At 44.6% G+C, this 17,264-nt stretch overlaps 1 protein-coding gene across 4 annotated transcripts in view; it reads left to right on the forward strand.

The window, feature by feature from the left end:
- ASAP1 (ArfGAP with SH3 domain, ankyrin repeat and PH domain 1) overlaps nt 1-17,264 on the forward strand; it is a 391,490-nt gene that overhangs the window by 356,570 nt on the left and 17,656 nt on the right. For 2 of the 4 annotated variants that reach the window (XM_056107587.1, XM_056107727.1), the window contains 2 exons: nt 5,056-5,094; nt 6,318-6,488. The exons of 1 other annotated variant lie outside the window; for it this stretch is intronic. In XM_056107587.1, coding sequence (XP_055963562.1) covers nt 5,056-5,094; nt 6,318-6,488 — 210 coding nt within the window. The remainder of the gene's footprint in view (nt 1-5,055; nt 5,095-6,317; nt 6,489-17,264) is intronic. One more of the 4 variants, XM_056107666.1, reaches the window with a different exon arrangement.

Consider the following 17,264-nt stretch of genomic DNA (forward strand, 5'->3'; position numbering starts at 1 on the left):
CCTCAGTTGCACTGTTGTGAGAGTGGCTCAATAAACCTTAAGCTCCCTGTGGGAGCTGCAAGGACAACCCAGTGTTACCCAACACATGTACTTGTGTTGAATACCCAGAATGCGTTGGATCCTGAGAGAAATTATGGTATGACTGTAGTCCTGAAGAAATTTATAATCTGGGAAGGATGAGAAGCCCTCTGACCTAGAGAAGATTTCATTCCATTAGGCCTTAAGTGGAAGCACAATTCTATAGGCAAAGGGGTGACCATCTGGATGATCTTCAAGCAGTTGTTTCTAGTTGACCCTCAGCAGATGAGGTGAGGAGGGGACACGGTTACATCCGTGAATGTTCTCGCCTGGCTGGGCATGGTGCAGTTCTCAGGGTGTTGACAAGGCTGAGTGCCTGACCTCAGTCAGACAACGCCAGGCAGTGTCCCCAGTACTTGGGGCGCTGGGTCTTTTTACCCTGTAAAGAAGTCATGATAATAATACCACTTTGTAAGGTGAGTTCTAGGTAATACTTCTCAATGTTAGGTTAGACATACTGTCACTGTCACTGTCCTCCCGTTGTTCATCGATTTGCTCGAGCGGGCCCAGTAATGTCTCCATTGTGACAGTTGTTACTGTGTTTGGCATATCGAATATGTCACGGGTAGCTTGCCAGGCTTTGACATACAATACTCAATAAATAGAACTGTAGAGAACTTATAAAACAGAAGATTTTAACTATAAGGTGATTGAGATTTCAAGCCTTTTTTCTTTTTTAAATATATATATTCCATTATCAGTACATGGTTTACTGGAGTAAAGGTAAAGGTAAAGGCCCTCCCGTTGATCGTCGATTTGCTCGAGCGGGCCCAGTAACGTCTCCATTGGAGACTTTGTTGTTACTGTGTCTGGCATATCGAATACTCTCGGTAGCTTGCCGGGCTCTCCGAGAGGGGCGGAGGAATCGAACTCGGGTCGGCCATGTTGGCCGCTTGTAAGGCTGACGCCCTACCCACTGTGCTATCGCTCCAGCTTCATTTACTGGAGTAAATGAAAAAAAAATTCCTTGTTGAAGATAATGCCCTATATGGCGAGGTTTAATTTAGACCGCCTCAAATGTGTAAGTAGATGCTAATTCCCTATAAAGAGGCTTTATAGATCAAAGAAAACAGTTCCTATGGGTCCTCAGGAGAGAGCTGCAGTCCTTTGAGTCTAAATGATTGAACTCAGGAGGAAAGAGCAAGGATCCAGCTTGCCACTGCCCAGCACGGTCACCAGGGCTTCTGCCATATAGTCATGAGACATGCATGCACTTTCTGACTTCAGGACATGCTTGTGACAAGACTTCCCTGAGCCAGTGATATTGAGGTACTTATAATAGCATGGCTCAGGAGGATTTCGTGGGAACTACTAGAATTGAAGGCATATCAGAATGTCCAGTGGGATAACAAGAAGGCTATTGGAGATGCAAGACTACAAGCCAGGCATCCTAGGTTACAGGAAGACAGGTATAGTCTGATCTTCCAAGACCTTCTAATAACTGAACTTAACCTCCGTGTTACATAGAGCAGCTTTGGAAGATCTGTCCCATATCTTGAAGGAAAAGAAATAGAAGATAGCCTGGCATAGCAGTCAGTAATACTTGGGGCACAAGAGCAGTTTCTTTTTCCTCCCATAGGCAGAGACATAGTTAAAATGAGAAACTTATCCATATCTCCTCACTTCCCCCCCCCTCCCCCACTGCCTTAAGAGTTGATCCTGGATGCTGCGTTTATTCTTATTTTCAAGTTGGTTTTTTTTTTTTAGCTATCTCTGTCCTGTGAAAATTATTTCTTTCCTATGTCAGTACTTAGATTAATTTTGCATGTAACAGTCTTTTGTTCTTTCAAGACTAGCTACTCGTCTTAGAAGTTTTCTTGGGGTTTCAAGTTTTGAAAATGAAATAATTAGATTTGCTCTTTCTGTGGTCTGATATGATGGTTTGTGCGGGGGGGGGGGGGGGGATGGAAGGAAGTCGTGCCTAGCTCTATTCAGGAACCGCTCCTGGCTCTGGGCTCAGGGACCAACCTCTGGAAGTACTTGGGATTTGAATTTGATGCCATAGATTTGAACCAGGATCTTGGCCACAGCCACATGCAAGGCCTCTCTCTCTATCTCTCTGGCCTTAATGCTTTTTAGCTAACTCCTGCCCTACCATCCAAGATTTGGTAGCCTCTTTCCTTAGCTTCTAGTACAAAATAGTAGGTAGGTAGGTAGGTCTGTGTGTGTGTTTTCTGAAGAATGAAATTGCATTTCAGTATCGAATATTCCTTTCCAAAATTAACATAGTGTCTTCTGCTCCCAGGGTCACGCATTAAATGAGACCTACTGTCTTCTTTAGAATCACTAGTCTTTTGTTGTTGTTTTTAAATGATGCTGTTGATTCAAGCTCAGGGTCTCAGACATGCAAGGCATGTGCTTCACTGCTGAACAGCATCCCCAGCCCAAAATCACTCATCTAGAAAAAAATGAATGCTGTATGATTTTATTCAGGTGGTATATAAAGAAAGCAAACAATGGGATAAATAAAATGATAAAACACCTCCTCCCCAAGTTCAATGTTTTAGACTTTGAAGATTAGATTGCCGCTACTAAAAAAACAAGATGAAAGAATAAAATTGGGCAAAAGTATAATAAGGAATAGAATTGAACTTTCTAACGCTGAAGTTGATGTAGTATATACAGTAGCTTTTTTTAAATGATGCATACCTGAAATATATTTTATAATGCAATGTTACTTGAATGGGGGAGCAAAAAAAAATGCAGGTAGCAGTTTGTGCATGCATTGTTACTCTGCACCGTGCCCAAATAGAACCTGCAGTCTGGGTCTGAAGCAATAGCACATTGAGTAGGGTACTTGTACACAGCAGACCCAGGTTTGATCCTCAGCACCTCATATGGTCCCCTGAGTACTGTCAGAACTATATTTCTGAGGGCCGGAGCGATAGTTCAGTGGATAGGGCAATTGCCTTGCACATGGCCAACCCAGGTTCAATTCCCGGTATCCCATATGGTCCCCCAAGCACCGCCAGGAGTAACCCCTGAGCATTGCTGGGTGTGACCCAAAAAGCAAAAAAAAAAAAAAAAGTATATTCCTGAGCACAGAGCCAGGAATAACTCCTGAGCATCACCGGGTGTGACCCAAAAACAGAACAAAACCAGGAAAGACCTGCAGTCTGGGGAAAACGACAATAAATAATATAGGTTGGAATAGAAAAAGTAAAGAAATTAAGTCTAAAATATGCGATGTTTTTGGAACACTAATGCTTGCATATTGAGGTTTCGGTTTTGCTGGGTTTGTGATTCCAGGATCACTGTTTGGTATGATCGCTCCTAAAATCACACAGTACATATACAGCTTTGTTCAGAGCCATGGCTCCGTGTGTTTCTTTGACAGCATTTGTTTGGAGATGGCGCTTGGAACGAATTGTATGACCTTTTGGGTGCACAACTTCAGAGAGTCCCTAGATGGCAGTAAAGATGAATCTGCTAGAGTCTCATCATTTGTCTGATACCTATTTTCCTTTCAAGGGTAGAAATTGCCCTTCCTAATACTGAACATTGGGTGTACTTTCACGCGTGTGCCTAGCATGTGGGCCACTCAACTCTGGCTTTCAGAAATAGCAACAACATTTTGTATGACAAGGTGAGCGCCGCATGTGCCTCTGAGACTTCGGCTTTGTGGTCCCAGCTCCACACTTCAAGTTTGTCATTTCAGTCACACCAGAACTCAGGACCCCATTTTCTTTTTTTTTCCTTGCCAAAGTCTGCTTTATTAAAATAAAAATATTTCAGTGTGTATCAAATCGTAAAATTCTGGTAATTACATATTTGCCTTAAGAAAAATCTAACAACCTTGAAAACCATTCCTAATTAGTTTAGATTTCAGTAGCATAAAGTGCTGTGCAAGATATTAGGAAAAATAAAAATGCTACCTACCACATTGTAATCAAATACTGGGAAGTTATTTTCTATGCCAATTAACAAATTCTTCTTTAAACTTTGCCTAAGAAGTTACCTAAAACCTTTCTGTATCTTTTTTATATTTCAGATGTTTCCATCCCAAACCCCAACCCCTGCCCCAAAGCAGAACTGAAATAATATATTTTCTATTGCTTGCTTGTTATGGAAAACCGCTGAAAATACTACCAAAAAAAGTTTCCTTAATGGAAAAAGTGTGAAGATTGTTGTATTTCACCGAGGGGCCATTAAGCCCTTCAATAAGACCTCACTAACATGCTGTTAAAGGTTGAGCCTTGTGTGCTATTATATAAAGTAAAAAATATATGTATTTCCCTCTAAGATTGGTTGCCTCCTACTTTGAACCCCATCAAATGTGGTGCAGTACTCTAGGAGTATGGGTAGGGTGTGTGGTGTGAAGTGTCCAGAAATAGGTTCACTCGTCGGCCTGAGCATGTGGAGAGCGGCCGTGAGTATGGCAGTGGTTGAGTTCAGGAGATTTTCGGCTGCCGGGGCTGGGTCCCTTGGGGCGGGGAGAGGTCTCCCTCACCCCACCTCCAGGGTGCCTGGTGCAGGGGTTCAGCATCATGGTTATGGTGAGTGTCATGTTACAGGACCCCATTTTCTTGACTGTAGAATGAAGATAATGATACCAGACACACTTTTCATAGATGATTATAAAAATCAAGGAGTGTAGCATATCTGAACACATTTTGAAAATAAAGTGCATTATACAAATGTAAGACTATTAAGAGGCATTGTTAAAAAATTTAAATCGTCTCTGAAACTTCAGTGATTGTTACCATACTTAGGCATTAATTTGGGACAATAGGAAGCAGTAAATAATCTATCACATAGTAAAATAGAATGAATTTTGTAGTTAGGGTCTTTTTATCCTAAAACTGATTTTTCACTGAGATTAATTTTAATAGTAGGGACTTCTAAGATCTGATGCCTTTGAGAATAATAATTTAGATCAGTCGTAATACCGACCAGTAATTGATAATGGGAAATATCAAAGTTCCTTCGACCAAGAAATAAGACCAGCAATAATTAAGCTTTTCTTTTACTACACAGAATGTAAAAAGCTCTTTTGGAGCCTTTCTGGATCTTCAGGTATACTCTTGTGTTAAACATTTGGCATGGCAGTGTGCTATTCTTTGTCTTTTTCATCTTTCTTTTTCTCTATTTTTCTTTTTACTTTTACTGCTACCAGGTAGTAGTTTCATAAGATATATTTTTGTCAAAGTGCCCAATATACAAACTCCCCATTGTCACTTTGAATAGATAGAACTAATGCCATATATATCACTCCCATAATAACTCTTTAAGACAGACTCATTGTTTTTCTTAAAACATTAGTTTAAAAATCTCAATTTCTGCAGTAATGATTTGTGTGTGTGATTTTAATATCATTACTGCTATCCTGTAGTCCTTTTTTGAATCCATGAAAATCAGTGTCTAATATAACTTATTCAAATTCTAATAAAATAGGTGGTATATGATTTCTCGAATCATTCAGAATTGGAGAGACAAAGAGTTTTGCATCTCTCTTTTTTTCCAATATCTTTCTTTATATTACAATTTTTCTTTATATTACAATATTTCTTTTTTCCAATATCTTTCTTTATATTATCATTTTTTAGTTTGTTTTTGTTTGGGCGACACACCCTGACTATGCTCAGGGCTTACTCTTGGCTCAGTGCTTAGGGATCACTCCTGGTAGTGCTCCGAGCACTATATGTGGTACTAGAGATTGAATTCAAGTTGCCTGTATGCAAGGCAAGTGCCTTACCCACTATACTATCGCTCTAGCCCATCCCACATTATTGATGAAAGTCGTTTGAAAAAAAAAAAAAACCTTCATCCAAAGTTGACAAAAACTTGTATCAGAGGGGAAAATGGTGTCTTTTGACTACTTCAGTGTTCTGGTTTATGGCGTTTTCATGGTTAGGCCTCTGCTCTGTCTCCACCGATTTTGCCAAACACTGTGTGCTCTGTTCTGCAGTATGTATTGCAATCCCCACTGTGATTTATTCATTTCAAAAGGTGTCTTTTTTTTTTCCTCATTATACTGAAATGATGACCTGAGCCCGTTTGCAGTCCATGTTGGCTATAAAACTCATGCTCTTCTCTCCTTTGTTGCAGTTTCACTTGGCCAGCAGTTTTTAACGACCCTGTTGATGAGTTAATGAATTATTGGGATTGACCGTATCCAGCATTTTGCTCTTGTCTCTGTGTATCATACCACATGTTGATGTGTGGAAGTAATTGCTTACTGGCGCTTGTGTCAGTGAGACTGGGATTAACCTTCCTGCCCCCGTTCGATTCCTTTCTAGGTCCAACTGGCCCACCTTCAACACTCCCTCTAAGCACCCAGACCTCTAGTGGCAGCTCCACCCTGTCCAAGAAGAGGCCTCCTCCCCCACCACCAGGACACAAGAGAACCCTGTCCGACCCTCCCAGCCCACTACCTCATGGGCCCCAAAACAAAGGCGCAGTTCCTTGGGGTAAGTCATCCGAAGTCAGGGCCAGTGCTGCCCGAGGCCAGCCAGTGCATGGAGCTCCGTGGGCAGCAGACACTTGGCATCTGCACCAGAGGGACCAGACAGCACATAGGCTGAATAAGTGCTTGGTTACATACAAGTTTGATTTTACTGCCTCTTAAAGCCAAGAAGCATTTTTGGAAAAGGTTTAAGATTATTTTAAAACAATTGAGTTATGTAATTAGGGGTCGGAGAGCTAGTCCAGGGGTTAAGGCACTTATCTTAGACACTGATGACCCTGGGCTGATCCCCAGCACCACATCAAGTCACCCAAGCACTGCCCCAGAGTGGTTCCTGGGCACAGAGAGTCAGTAGTAAGCCCTGAGCATCACCAGGTGGGCCCGAAAATGAACCAAATGAGCGAAAACACTGTTGGAGGGGAAAAAAACATCCTCAGGTGTTGAGCATTCCCTATGCACCAGACACTGCTAAGCCTCCCACAGATTCTTCGTTGAGTCCCCATAGCAATTTTGAGAGTTCTTACAGGGGAAGAAGCAAAGACTCAGAAAACAAAGTAATTCATCCTCTTCTCAAGAGCCAGAATGGGTTTTGTTAAACAATAAATCAGGTCACAGTTGCTTATCACCTTGTGCTTGGGGAAAAATGTATACTCGCGTACCCTTCAGCACAGGACTTGGAGGGCGTCAGCCAGCTCATAGCTCTCATCCCTTCCGCTGCTGCTCCACACCCCTCACACCTTTCTCTTCCAGAGCACTGGACTCTCTTCCCTGACCCCCACCTCCTGCAGCTCCCTCTGGGCCTGTGAACAGCTGACTTCCTCTTTTCTTTCTCCTCAGCTTGAGTGACCTGACTGGCTGCCTCACCCACCCTCCTCTAAGGGCACTGTCTCCTGCTGCCCCCACCCCACCAGCTCCTCAAGTGCGCTTGCACACGCGCGCGCGCACACGCACACGCGCACACACACAAATGCACACACACATACACACACGCACGCACTCACACGTGCATGCACACACACACACACACACACACACACACACACAAGCACCCATGGTCCTTTCAGAGCACCTCGTCCTCTATGTTGTAAGCCTGTAAGCTCCATGAGAGCAGAAACTGCGTCTCTCTTGTTTTTTTGGTTTTGGGTTTGTTTGGGTTTTTTGTTTATATGGTTGGTTATTCCTAGTATTCACTGGGTCTAGAACTTCATAACTGCCAGAGAATAATTAAACCTGCCCAGAGCCAAAGAATAGTTTAGCCATTTCTAACATTAACTGCAAAGAGCAAATTTTTTTTATCCACAAGGAACAAATTTTCCTTCTTGTTTGCATGTTGAGTTCACTAGAATGCTTCCACTGGCTGGCCAGAGAGTCTGTCAAGAACCCAGTGTCTCTCCAGCACCCAGCAGAGGCCTGGCCCACACAGGCCCTCAGAGAATGAAACTCTTTGCTGAATAAGCACATAGCTCTTCACGTGTCAATGAGTTTCATTGTGACTTTTTTTTTGACCCTTGAGTTTTTTAATAGCAAGGAGTAGGCAGCTTTGCCAGATGCTCTTAAAGGCACCTTTAAAAAAAAAAAAAAGAAGAAGAAGAAGAAGAGGAGGAGGAGGAACTCTGTGCCGGGTGCTCTGAAATTCTGAAGTTTTGGGGGAAATTAATTCTACCCATTTGCAGATTGGCAGCCTGTTTATCATCTAACCCAAGTGTTTTTGGGCTTCTTGACCCATATGTTCAAGTTGTTCATGGTCTTGTGAAGGAGATGGGTAGATGATTAAAGTAAGTGTTCTTTACTATTTCCTTGACATCGTAAGTACTAGAAAACTGATTAAATAAATAAATACAAATCAGAGCATCAGAATGTACAGGAGACATTTTCAGAGGAGACCTTTGCAGGGTGTTACCTATTAAACTAGTTCCCGGGTATGACAAGGGAAGGGCTTCAAAACAGAACACCCCCATGTCATGCTTACCATCTTAGGTATGTCTTCACATTCTGAGGTTGCATTCTAGGGCCTTCAGATTTCATCCAGGATTTCCCCCAAAATCATTCCATGAAGGACACTAGTGTCCAGTGCAGATTTTCAAATTACAAAATTAAACCTTTTCATAATTCCCTAATGCTGCTTATTGGTAATTCCATTTCATGCATTTTTTTACTCTGTGCTCTGCATTTATTATACTGATTCCTTCTACAATTGTATCTGTTTTCTGACCTACGGATTATCAGAAGGGCTGATAGTACTGTGGGTAAGTGCTTGCCTTGTGCGCAACTAACCCAGGTTTGATCCCTAGGGCTATATATATATTCCTCCAAGACCCCTGCCAGGATCCCTGAGCACAGAGCCACAAGTAAACCCTGAGTCCATATGTCACCGAGAAACAAACAAAATCATCATGTTTTTCTATTTTTTTCACCTCAGCAGTAGGATCAACAGCTGGTATTTGGGATGTTTCGTTGGTGGTGGTTTTGGTTTTTGTTTAAACAGGGGACATTTTATGCCAAGAAGTAAAGTCCTCGCTTTATAAAATTCAAGTTTTCGCCCTCCTGATAGCAAGTAGGAGCATTGAATCTTTGGGGAGATGTGGATACCAGGCATTCTGCTGATGTCTTACCAACTGGAGTCCCATCTACAACCATCTTTAAAGAACAAAATTCAAACTCTAATCACAGACATTCTTCCTGTCAGATTTGTGGTCACTCCCAAACGGTCCCGCCTGGTAGATCTGGTATTATCAGGCCTATTCTTTCAGAATTGACGCGCGTGCAACTCTGAGATCTGCTCCCAGGCCCCTGTAGACCCGGATATTTTCACTGGGTCAGTTGAAGTGGCTCTGGCCCAGTGCTCATGCTTTATGTTGTATGAGTGCTATTTTGCCCTGCCTGTTTCTTGCTGATTTTATGTTCCAAAAGCCAAAGGGAAGGGCCAGGCAGTATAGGACAGATCAAATGCCCAGTCCGCATTTGTCTAATGCCTGCATCTTCCTCTGTGAACCAAAAACCACCTTTCCAGTGCGGTTGTGTTCCTCTAAACTTCCCACCTCTCCCCAACCCATGAGGTGAGGTGCTTTGGACTGTCCAAGAGCAGGACTGGACAGAACCTGGGACTGGAGGGCTGGGGAACACCAGTCATGGGAGGGGGGAGGGGGACGCTGGGGTTCAGTAATTCCCATTCTGTCTTCTAAGATCTGAGCCTTTGCTCAAAGTATGCCCTCAACCTGCCCCTATGTTTTCGTTCTCCTCTGGCCCAGGGCTTCTCACCATGGTTCTGTTTGCGTCACTCTCTTTCCCAGCACATTACGAATTCCTGCAAGGATGTGGGCAGTTTCTGCCTTGGTACATAAGTAGATTAGTGGTAGATTAGTGCTGCAGGGTGAACCCTGGGTTTTAGTGCCGACTTTCGAATTCATCTCTACCACTTGGTAAACCCACAGCATTTGGCAACTGTCTTTGAATTATCATGTAACTCAGTTTTGAGGCTCATTAATAATACCTGTATCAGACAATTTTCCTGTGAAAATTATCTAAGGAAATCATGCCAAGCACAAGACCCAGAACATAGGAAGGACGATGTAGATGTGAGCTATTATTATCATATACGTAGCCTAGCTTGTGTAGAATGGCTCAGTGGTATGTCACAGAAACGTCCTTGTTTTTTTACATCATATTATAAAGCCAGGCTGCAGGTCTATATTTTGACGGGACTTTTGTCTATTCAGAGTGTCTGCAAAGAATCCCCTTGCTTCTCTCAGCTTCTGAGAAATACTTGCTGGCATCACCTGTTCCTTGGCCTGTGGCTGTGTCACTCCAGCGTCTCCCTCTGTGTTCTGTTGCCTTCTCCTTTCCTCCTCTGTGTGCCTCTCACAGTTCCTTTCTTCTTCACCTTTCCCCTATGAAGATAAGTGTGTGCATCTATAGAATTATAGACTGAACATGATAGCCACTTAATACCTCTGTTGCAAACCACAACACCCAAAAGGAGAGAGAGAGAGAGAGAGCAAAAGGGAATGCCCTGCCACAGAAGCGGGGTGGGGGGGGGGGGGTGGGCTGGGGGTGGTGGGAGGGATCCTGGGACCATTGGTGGTGGAGAATGGGCACTGGTGGAGGGATGGGTACTCGATCATTGTATGACTGAAACGTTTGTAAGTCTGTAACTGTACCTCACAGTACAGTATTAAAACTTAAAAAAAAATGACATATGCTTGTGTGTATAGAGCCCTTTTGGCATTAACCAGAGACTCTCAGTTCAGGAACTGTGATATAATTCCATCTCCCAAAAAAAAAAAAAATCCTTTTTCAAAATAAGGTCACACAAACCAAATCCCAAGAGTCCAGACTTGATATCTCTGAATGGCTCTTGTTCTCTGTGCTGTGCAGACTACCTACTGGCCCCCAACGATGCTGGCCCCCAAAGATATGCACCCATCCCACACGTAACATCTACTCTCCCAAGAGAGAGAAGGACACCATGACAGTGAGGGAAAGAAGCAACACCCTGGTGGACCATGAGGTGCTGCACTGTTTCATGCAAGAGACCCTTTCACTGAGACCGTTGTAAGTCACGGAGCCTCAGATAAAACATTTTTGCTTTTGAAAATCCATTCACCTTCTCCCCACATCTCCAGCTCGCAGCCCCCTGCCCTGGCCTGTGTTCTTCCCGAATAGGTGCCTGCTGGCACATAGCTGCCAGGCGCATTCCTTCTATCACCTGCCGTATCTGGGGGTTCTTTCTCTAGCACGAGAAGGGAGGTTTGGAGATGCTGATTAACCTTGGCTGCTCACCTCTCTTTAATGTCAGAAAAACAATCTGCTGTAGAGAGTCAGGTTAAAGGAATCAAATTTGCACAGCGGGCAAGACGTAAGGCTTCCTGCCCGTGTCCCTGCCCCCAGACTGATTCTAGGACACTTGTCATACTGTGCCTCTGTCATCTGGCAGTCTCAGGTCACCCTGGTGCCAGCATTGTTGTCCATCATGACCTACCTACAGCGCAGCAGTCTCTGGCCAGAGGAAGTGGCCACCTGTCAAGTTCGGAAGTTTGTGCCCTTTTTTCCCTTCCGAGAGCATTTCTGTCTCTGGTCTCTGGCTTATCTGTCAAGGAATATGTGACTAACCAGTTCTAGCCCCAGCGAGAAGCACACTTACCACTGTGTGGACCCATCAGTCCCACATTGCTCCCCCATTTTGGCCTTGAGGACTCCCACCGCTGAAGAACCAAGCACCATCCCATCCCATCCAGCATGGTGCTTGATTCTTATTAAAAACAAACCTTTAAGTTAAGCTGTTAGAGACTTCACCCGAAAAAAGAGTACTTGCAAGTGGCAAGTCAAAAACCCAGTGTTGCAGGGCCGGAGCAATAGTACAGTGGGTAGCGTGTTTGCCTTGCATGCAGCTGACCCGGGTTCGATTCCCAGCATCCTATACATTCCCCTGAATACTGCCAGGAGTAATTCCTGAATACATGAGCCAGGGGTAACCCCTGTGCATCATCAGGTGTGACTCAATAAGGAAACCCCATGTTGCTCTGTGGCTTGTTGAAGTGTTCAAGGAACAGGACTCTATAGTAGGGGCCGGCACGATTCAGAGACTCAATATCAATCTCTCGGAAGAGACCACAGAAGAATACACCATAACCATCCTGCCAGATTCCTCACCAGCCTGTTTCATTCGAGGCAACCCGAAGCACGGGGTGTGGCTCTCCACAGACTCAAACGAGACTCACCCATGAGTGAATCTATTCCTAGACATCTCATACTTTACACCACACCACAAATACACCAAGAGTAGCATACCATATTTGATTAGTTTTAAGTAGAAGTCAACCACTCTTAGGGGGAAATATATTTATACAGATGTATAGATATAGACATAGATAAGCAAACAAGGCTCAACCTTTAACAGCATGTTACTAATCTCTTATAGAAGGGCTTAATGCTCCTGGGTGAAATACAACAGTCTTCACGCGCTTTCCTCTAGGGAAACCTTTTTGTCTCATTTTTAGTGGATTATTCCTAACAAGCAACAAAAAATAAATTATTCCAGTTCTGCTTTGGGGGCAGAGTTTGAGATTCAGGATGGAAGTATGATAGTGGGAAGATGTAATGGTCGTGGGATTGGTGTTTGAATATTAAATGTAATCAAATATTGTGAATAACTTTTTTAAAAGTTTTTTTTAAATAGAAAATAAAAATAAAGTAGGGGCCAGAGAGGAGGTCAGAAATTTTTCATGAGTCCCTGACCCCAGTTCAAATCCCTACCACCACGTGTGGTCCTCTGAGCACTGCCAGTGTGGCCCGAACCCCTTCCTCCAAATAATAGAGTAGCAGAGCCACACATATTTAAGGACATAGCAGATCCGGAGTACAGCCTTGGAAGACGAGTGCAAGTGGTTGGTGTTGAGGTAACCCTGGAAAGGTAGAGATCCAAAGACTAGCTTTTCATGCCTGTGCTTCACCTAAAGCATGCCTTGTCTGCTAGACCATCTCCAAGCTCCTTGTGCTTTCCCGATTTTTGGAAACAGCCTTCTGTCTGGGAAGAAAAATAAGATGATAATTTTTCATTTATTTAGAACGTTTTTGTGGGTTTAGGATTGGTAAAACCTGTGGTTCTTAGGGCTTATTCTTGGCCTCTGTGCTCAGTGATCACTCCTGGCAATGCTGAGGGAACCATATACGATGCCAGGGCATGAACCTAGGTCATTCATCTGCAAGACAAGGGCCTTACTCCCTGTATTCTCTCTGCCCTAGAATCTTTCTTTTTTCTTTTTTTTTTTTGGGGGGGGGGGTCACACCCAGCAATGCACAGTGGTTACACCTGGCTCATGCACACAGGAATGACTCCTGGCATGCTCAGGGGACCATACAGGATGCTAGGAATCAAATCCGGGTCACCTGCATGCAAGGCAAATGCCCTACCCACTGTGCTATCGCTCCAGCCCCTGCCCCAGAATCTTTAAATAGGAAAGTACCTCGTATCCTTTTGGAGCTACAAGAAGTTAGCACCTGCAAGTGCCCCCTAATGCTGTGTCTGGCACTGTAGTAATTCATCATATGTGTTAACTTACACTTAATCTATTACTGAGTGTGTGTGTGTGTGTTGCCAGGAAGAGAGCCCCAGCCCTTCACACATGTGAGGCATGTGCTCTACCCTAGCTCTCTAATTACTACAGTCAATAGGAGAGTAGATGCTGGGTCCTCCACTTCAAAGTTACTGAAACTTGGAGTCAAAGAGTTAGTACAGTACAGGGTAAGGTGCTTTCCTTGCATGTGGCCAACCCAGATTTGACCCTCAGTAACCCATACATTCCCCTAAGCCCTCCAGAAGTGATCCCTGTATGCAGAAGCAGGAATAAACCTTGAGCAGTGCTGGGTATAGCCCAGAACCCAAACTCAATAGGGATATACTAAAACTCAGAAAGGTGAAACAGCCTACCTAGGTTCTCACAGTTGGTGAGAATGGGAGGCCTGGATTCACCAGGTGTGGTGGGGAAGAGGCTGGCCCCTTGCTCACCTTCTGCCCCCCAGCCCCCCAGTCAGTAACTTGGTTCCCCCTCTCAGCACTTGTGTCTGCTTCAAGCCAGCAGGTAGGTACTCTGGCCTGGTTGTGTGTTCTCCTCCATCTGCAGAACAGAGGCCCTGTAGAGTGGGAACAGCCGCTCCAGGCTCTTTCCTGCCAGAACCACACTATTTACGGCTCCCAAAATAGCCCGGGCATCACATTTCTGAAGTTCTGCCACTGATGTATCCCACCATCTGTCTCAGGAAGCAGCGTCAGTGAGCTTTGGATCAGGAAATAAAGAGGCCTCCGGACAGATCTAGATTTTGTGGGGCACTTGAGTTTTGAAGGGGAATTTTATTCAATCTCATCATTGGAGGTTTTATTAATTTGTCTTTAGCCTACTTTATAGCAGACTAGTACATTTATTTGTTTGGGGGGTGGGGGTGATGGTTTGGGGCCACAGCAGGCAGTACTTAATGCCGCCTCCCTGAATTCTGCTCACTCCTAGATATGCTCAGGGGACCATATGCAGTGCAGGGATAGAGCTGGGTTGACCACGTGCAAAGCAAATGCCTTGACCCTTCTCCCGTCTCTCTAATACCAGATCAGCTCATTTTAGCACAGTTTAAAATTGATAAAGATATGAGGTCTACGGGAGAATAAACATAGAGTAGACTTAAGTTCAGGAATGGGATGACTCTACAGATGGGTTGTGGTTCAGTGGGAGAGCACATATCTCTCATGTGAGGCCCTGAGTGGCAGGGAAGAGACCGTGGTTTGACCAAGGAGCTTACAGGCAGAAGCCAAGAGAAGCAGATAGTGATATAGTTCTGGGTGACTGTAGGGTTGATCCTCTCCTGACATTTGAAGTCTTTGTAATACCTGAGAGGATCTTCTGATAGGACCTCTGTTCTTTGACCAGTACTCAGAGCAATTTCTGTAGAACACATTGTGGCAAATAAAATAAAGAAACATTCAGGAGGGGCTGGAGTGAGAGTATAGTGGGTAGGGTGTTTACCTTGCCAACACAGGTTCGACTCCCAGCATCCCATATGGTTCCCCTGAGCACCGCCAGGAGTAATTCCTGAGTGCAGAGCCAAAGAGTAATCCTTGTGCTTCGCTGGGAGCGACCCAAAAAGCAAAGAAAAAAAGAACATTCAGAAACCTGAGTTCCATCCAGGTTCTGCAGATCCCTAGCTGCAAGACTTCTAGAACGACCTGCATATCCTTACCTCTGAAATTATATAAACATATCATTTCAGGGGCTGGAGCAATAGCACGCAGGTAGGGCATTTGCCTTGCACGCGGCCAACCTGGGATTGATTCCCAGTATGCCGTATGGTCCCCTGAGCACCGCTGGGAGTAATTCCTGAGTGCATGAGCCAGGAGTAACCCCTGAGCATCGCTGGGTGTAACCCAAAAAGCAAAAAAAAAAAAAAAAAAATATCATTTCAATCTATATATATATGCCACTCCCAGGGGTACAGTGGAAGGACGAGCTGGGGACACACCCAACAATACTCTCCCCAGCTGTGTGGATCTGATGGGTCAGTGCTCAGACCCAGTTCTGCAGTATGGGCTGGGACTGGGGGTAGGTGGAGAAAGGGCTTGTATCATCGGGCGCCTCACACCTGTCTGGCCTGATGTGCTTCACTCTTCGAGCCACATCCCTTGGCCCAAGCATTTTTTTTTTCCATGTAAAGTTACCAAAAATTGATTCGTTTTTCACATTTCCAGGCCATAACTTGCAAGTCCTACAAGACCTAGGACTTTAAAAAGTGATCTTCAGCATGTAAATTATATTACGGGAAGTAATACTGGCCTTTGCTGAGAAATTCTCTGTTCTTCCATTTGCCTTGGGCCTCACTGTGTGTTTTCACTTCAACTTCCGCTCGGCCCAGCCTCACTTTGCATGTGGTTCTGGAAATGACAGTGGTGGCAGCCTTTGATAGATTGTCATGCACTAGGCACTGTGACTTTATTGAGACATTATTATATTTAGCCGCCACAAATAGAGACTGTTCCTAGCTTACAGATGAGGAAGTTGAAACAGCAGTTCAGTGCCTTGATCCAGTTCACAAATTCTGTAACTACAGAGCTGGAATTTGAACCCACAGTTGCACTCTGAGGTTTAGCCCCTCTTCCTGGAGCCTTTAGGCCTTTCACTAAACTGTCGAGCCAACCCCCAACCTCCACCCTCACCTTGCTCTTGTCTGAAGCTTCTGTGCTACAGTGATTGCCCTTGACTCTCTCAAGGTCATTTCCGCAAACACCTGTCCAGCATTCATCCCACATGTCCATCTATGATGCTCCGGAGTTCTCTTCCAGCTTCCACGAAGGAAAAAGAAAGGTTTTTTGCTGTTCCCTTGTACTACTTCTCATCTCCTCCCTCTGGTACAATCCTATTTTCAGAAAGACTTGAAGCCATGTTTGCCTTGCCAGTCCCAGCAGGTAGCCAGCCTTGGCCTAGCTATGAGAATAACAAGGCAAAGCAGAGCAGAGACGCCTACCCACCCCGGCATGTGAGCCAGTGAGCAAAGAAAGGGCCAAGTCAGCACTATTGATCCTGAATTCAGCAGGCTCAGGGTTAGCAAGTGTACTTGTGTATGTGTTACTTTTACTATCCTTTTGGGGTGGAGCCCCGTGGTCTCGAGTGCTCTGTCTCTGAGCTATAGCCCTAACCCTGTCCAGGGGGTTATTCCGAAACGAACATGGCCAAGTCCTGTCTCGAAGATGCTCATGGGGGAAGTGCATCATCACTTCTGATGCATTCCATCAGTGAGGTGTAAATAAAAATAATTACCAGCTGTGTTCTCCCTGGAGTTGTGCCCTGCACTCCAGGTTCTCTCTGGCAGTGTGTAGACCTGTTAGCAGATTGGGCACGGTTGTCATCTGCCCATCATAGGTGAGAGTGGGGAGATTTCATATAAAGGCAGTGTTGTCCTCACTAGTACCCACTGATCATTGGTGCAGCTGGAACTTAAAGCCAGGAGTATGTGTCTCCAAACTCTTTACCCTATACCTTCTCTGTTTCAGAGTTGTGGGCACACAAATGACTGATGAGGTCTGACTGTGGAAGGAAAATTTCTCAGAAACTGACTTGGAGCTATTGTATATAGGAATTCACCAACAGGGGTAGGGGGGAGGGGCCGGCATTGCAGAGGGAGAGGGGAGAGTTGCCTCGAGGGACCAGAGAGGACAGTTATTGGGTTTCCACAAAATCACTGGAATGTTTTCTGCCTGGAAAGGGAGTAGCAGATGATGCAATTTCTTTCCTAAACTTAGAAA

This window comes from Sorex fumeus, unplaced genomic scaffold, assembly GCF_029834395.1.
Source record: "Sorex fumeus unplaced genomic scaffold, SorFum_2.1 ptg000002l, whole genome shotgun sequence".
Classification (NCBI taxonomy): Eukaryota; Metazoa; Chordata; class Mammalia; order Eulipotyphla; family Soricidae; genus Sorex; species Sorex fumeus.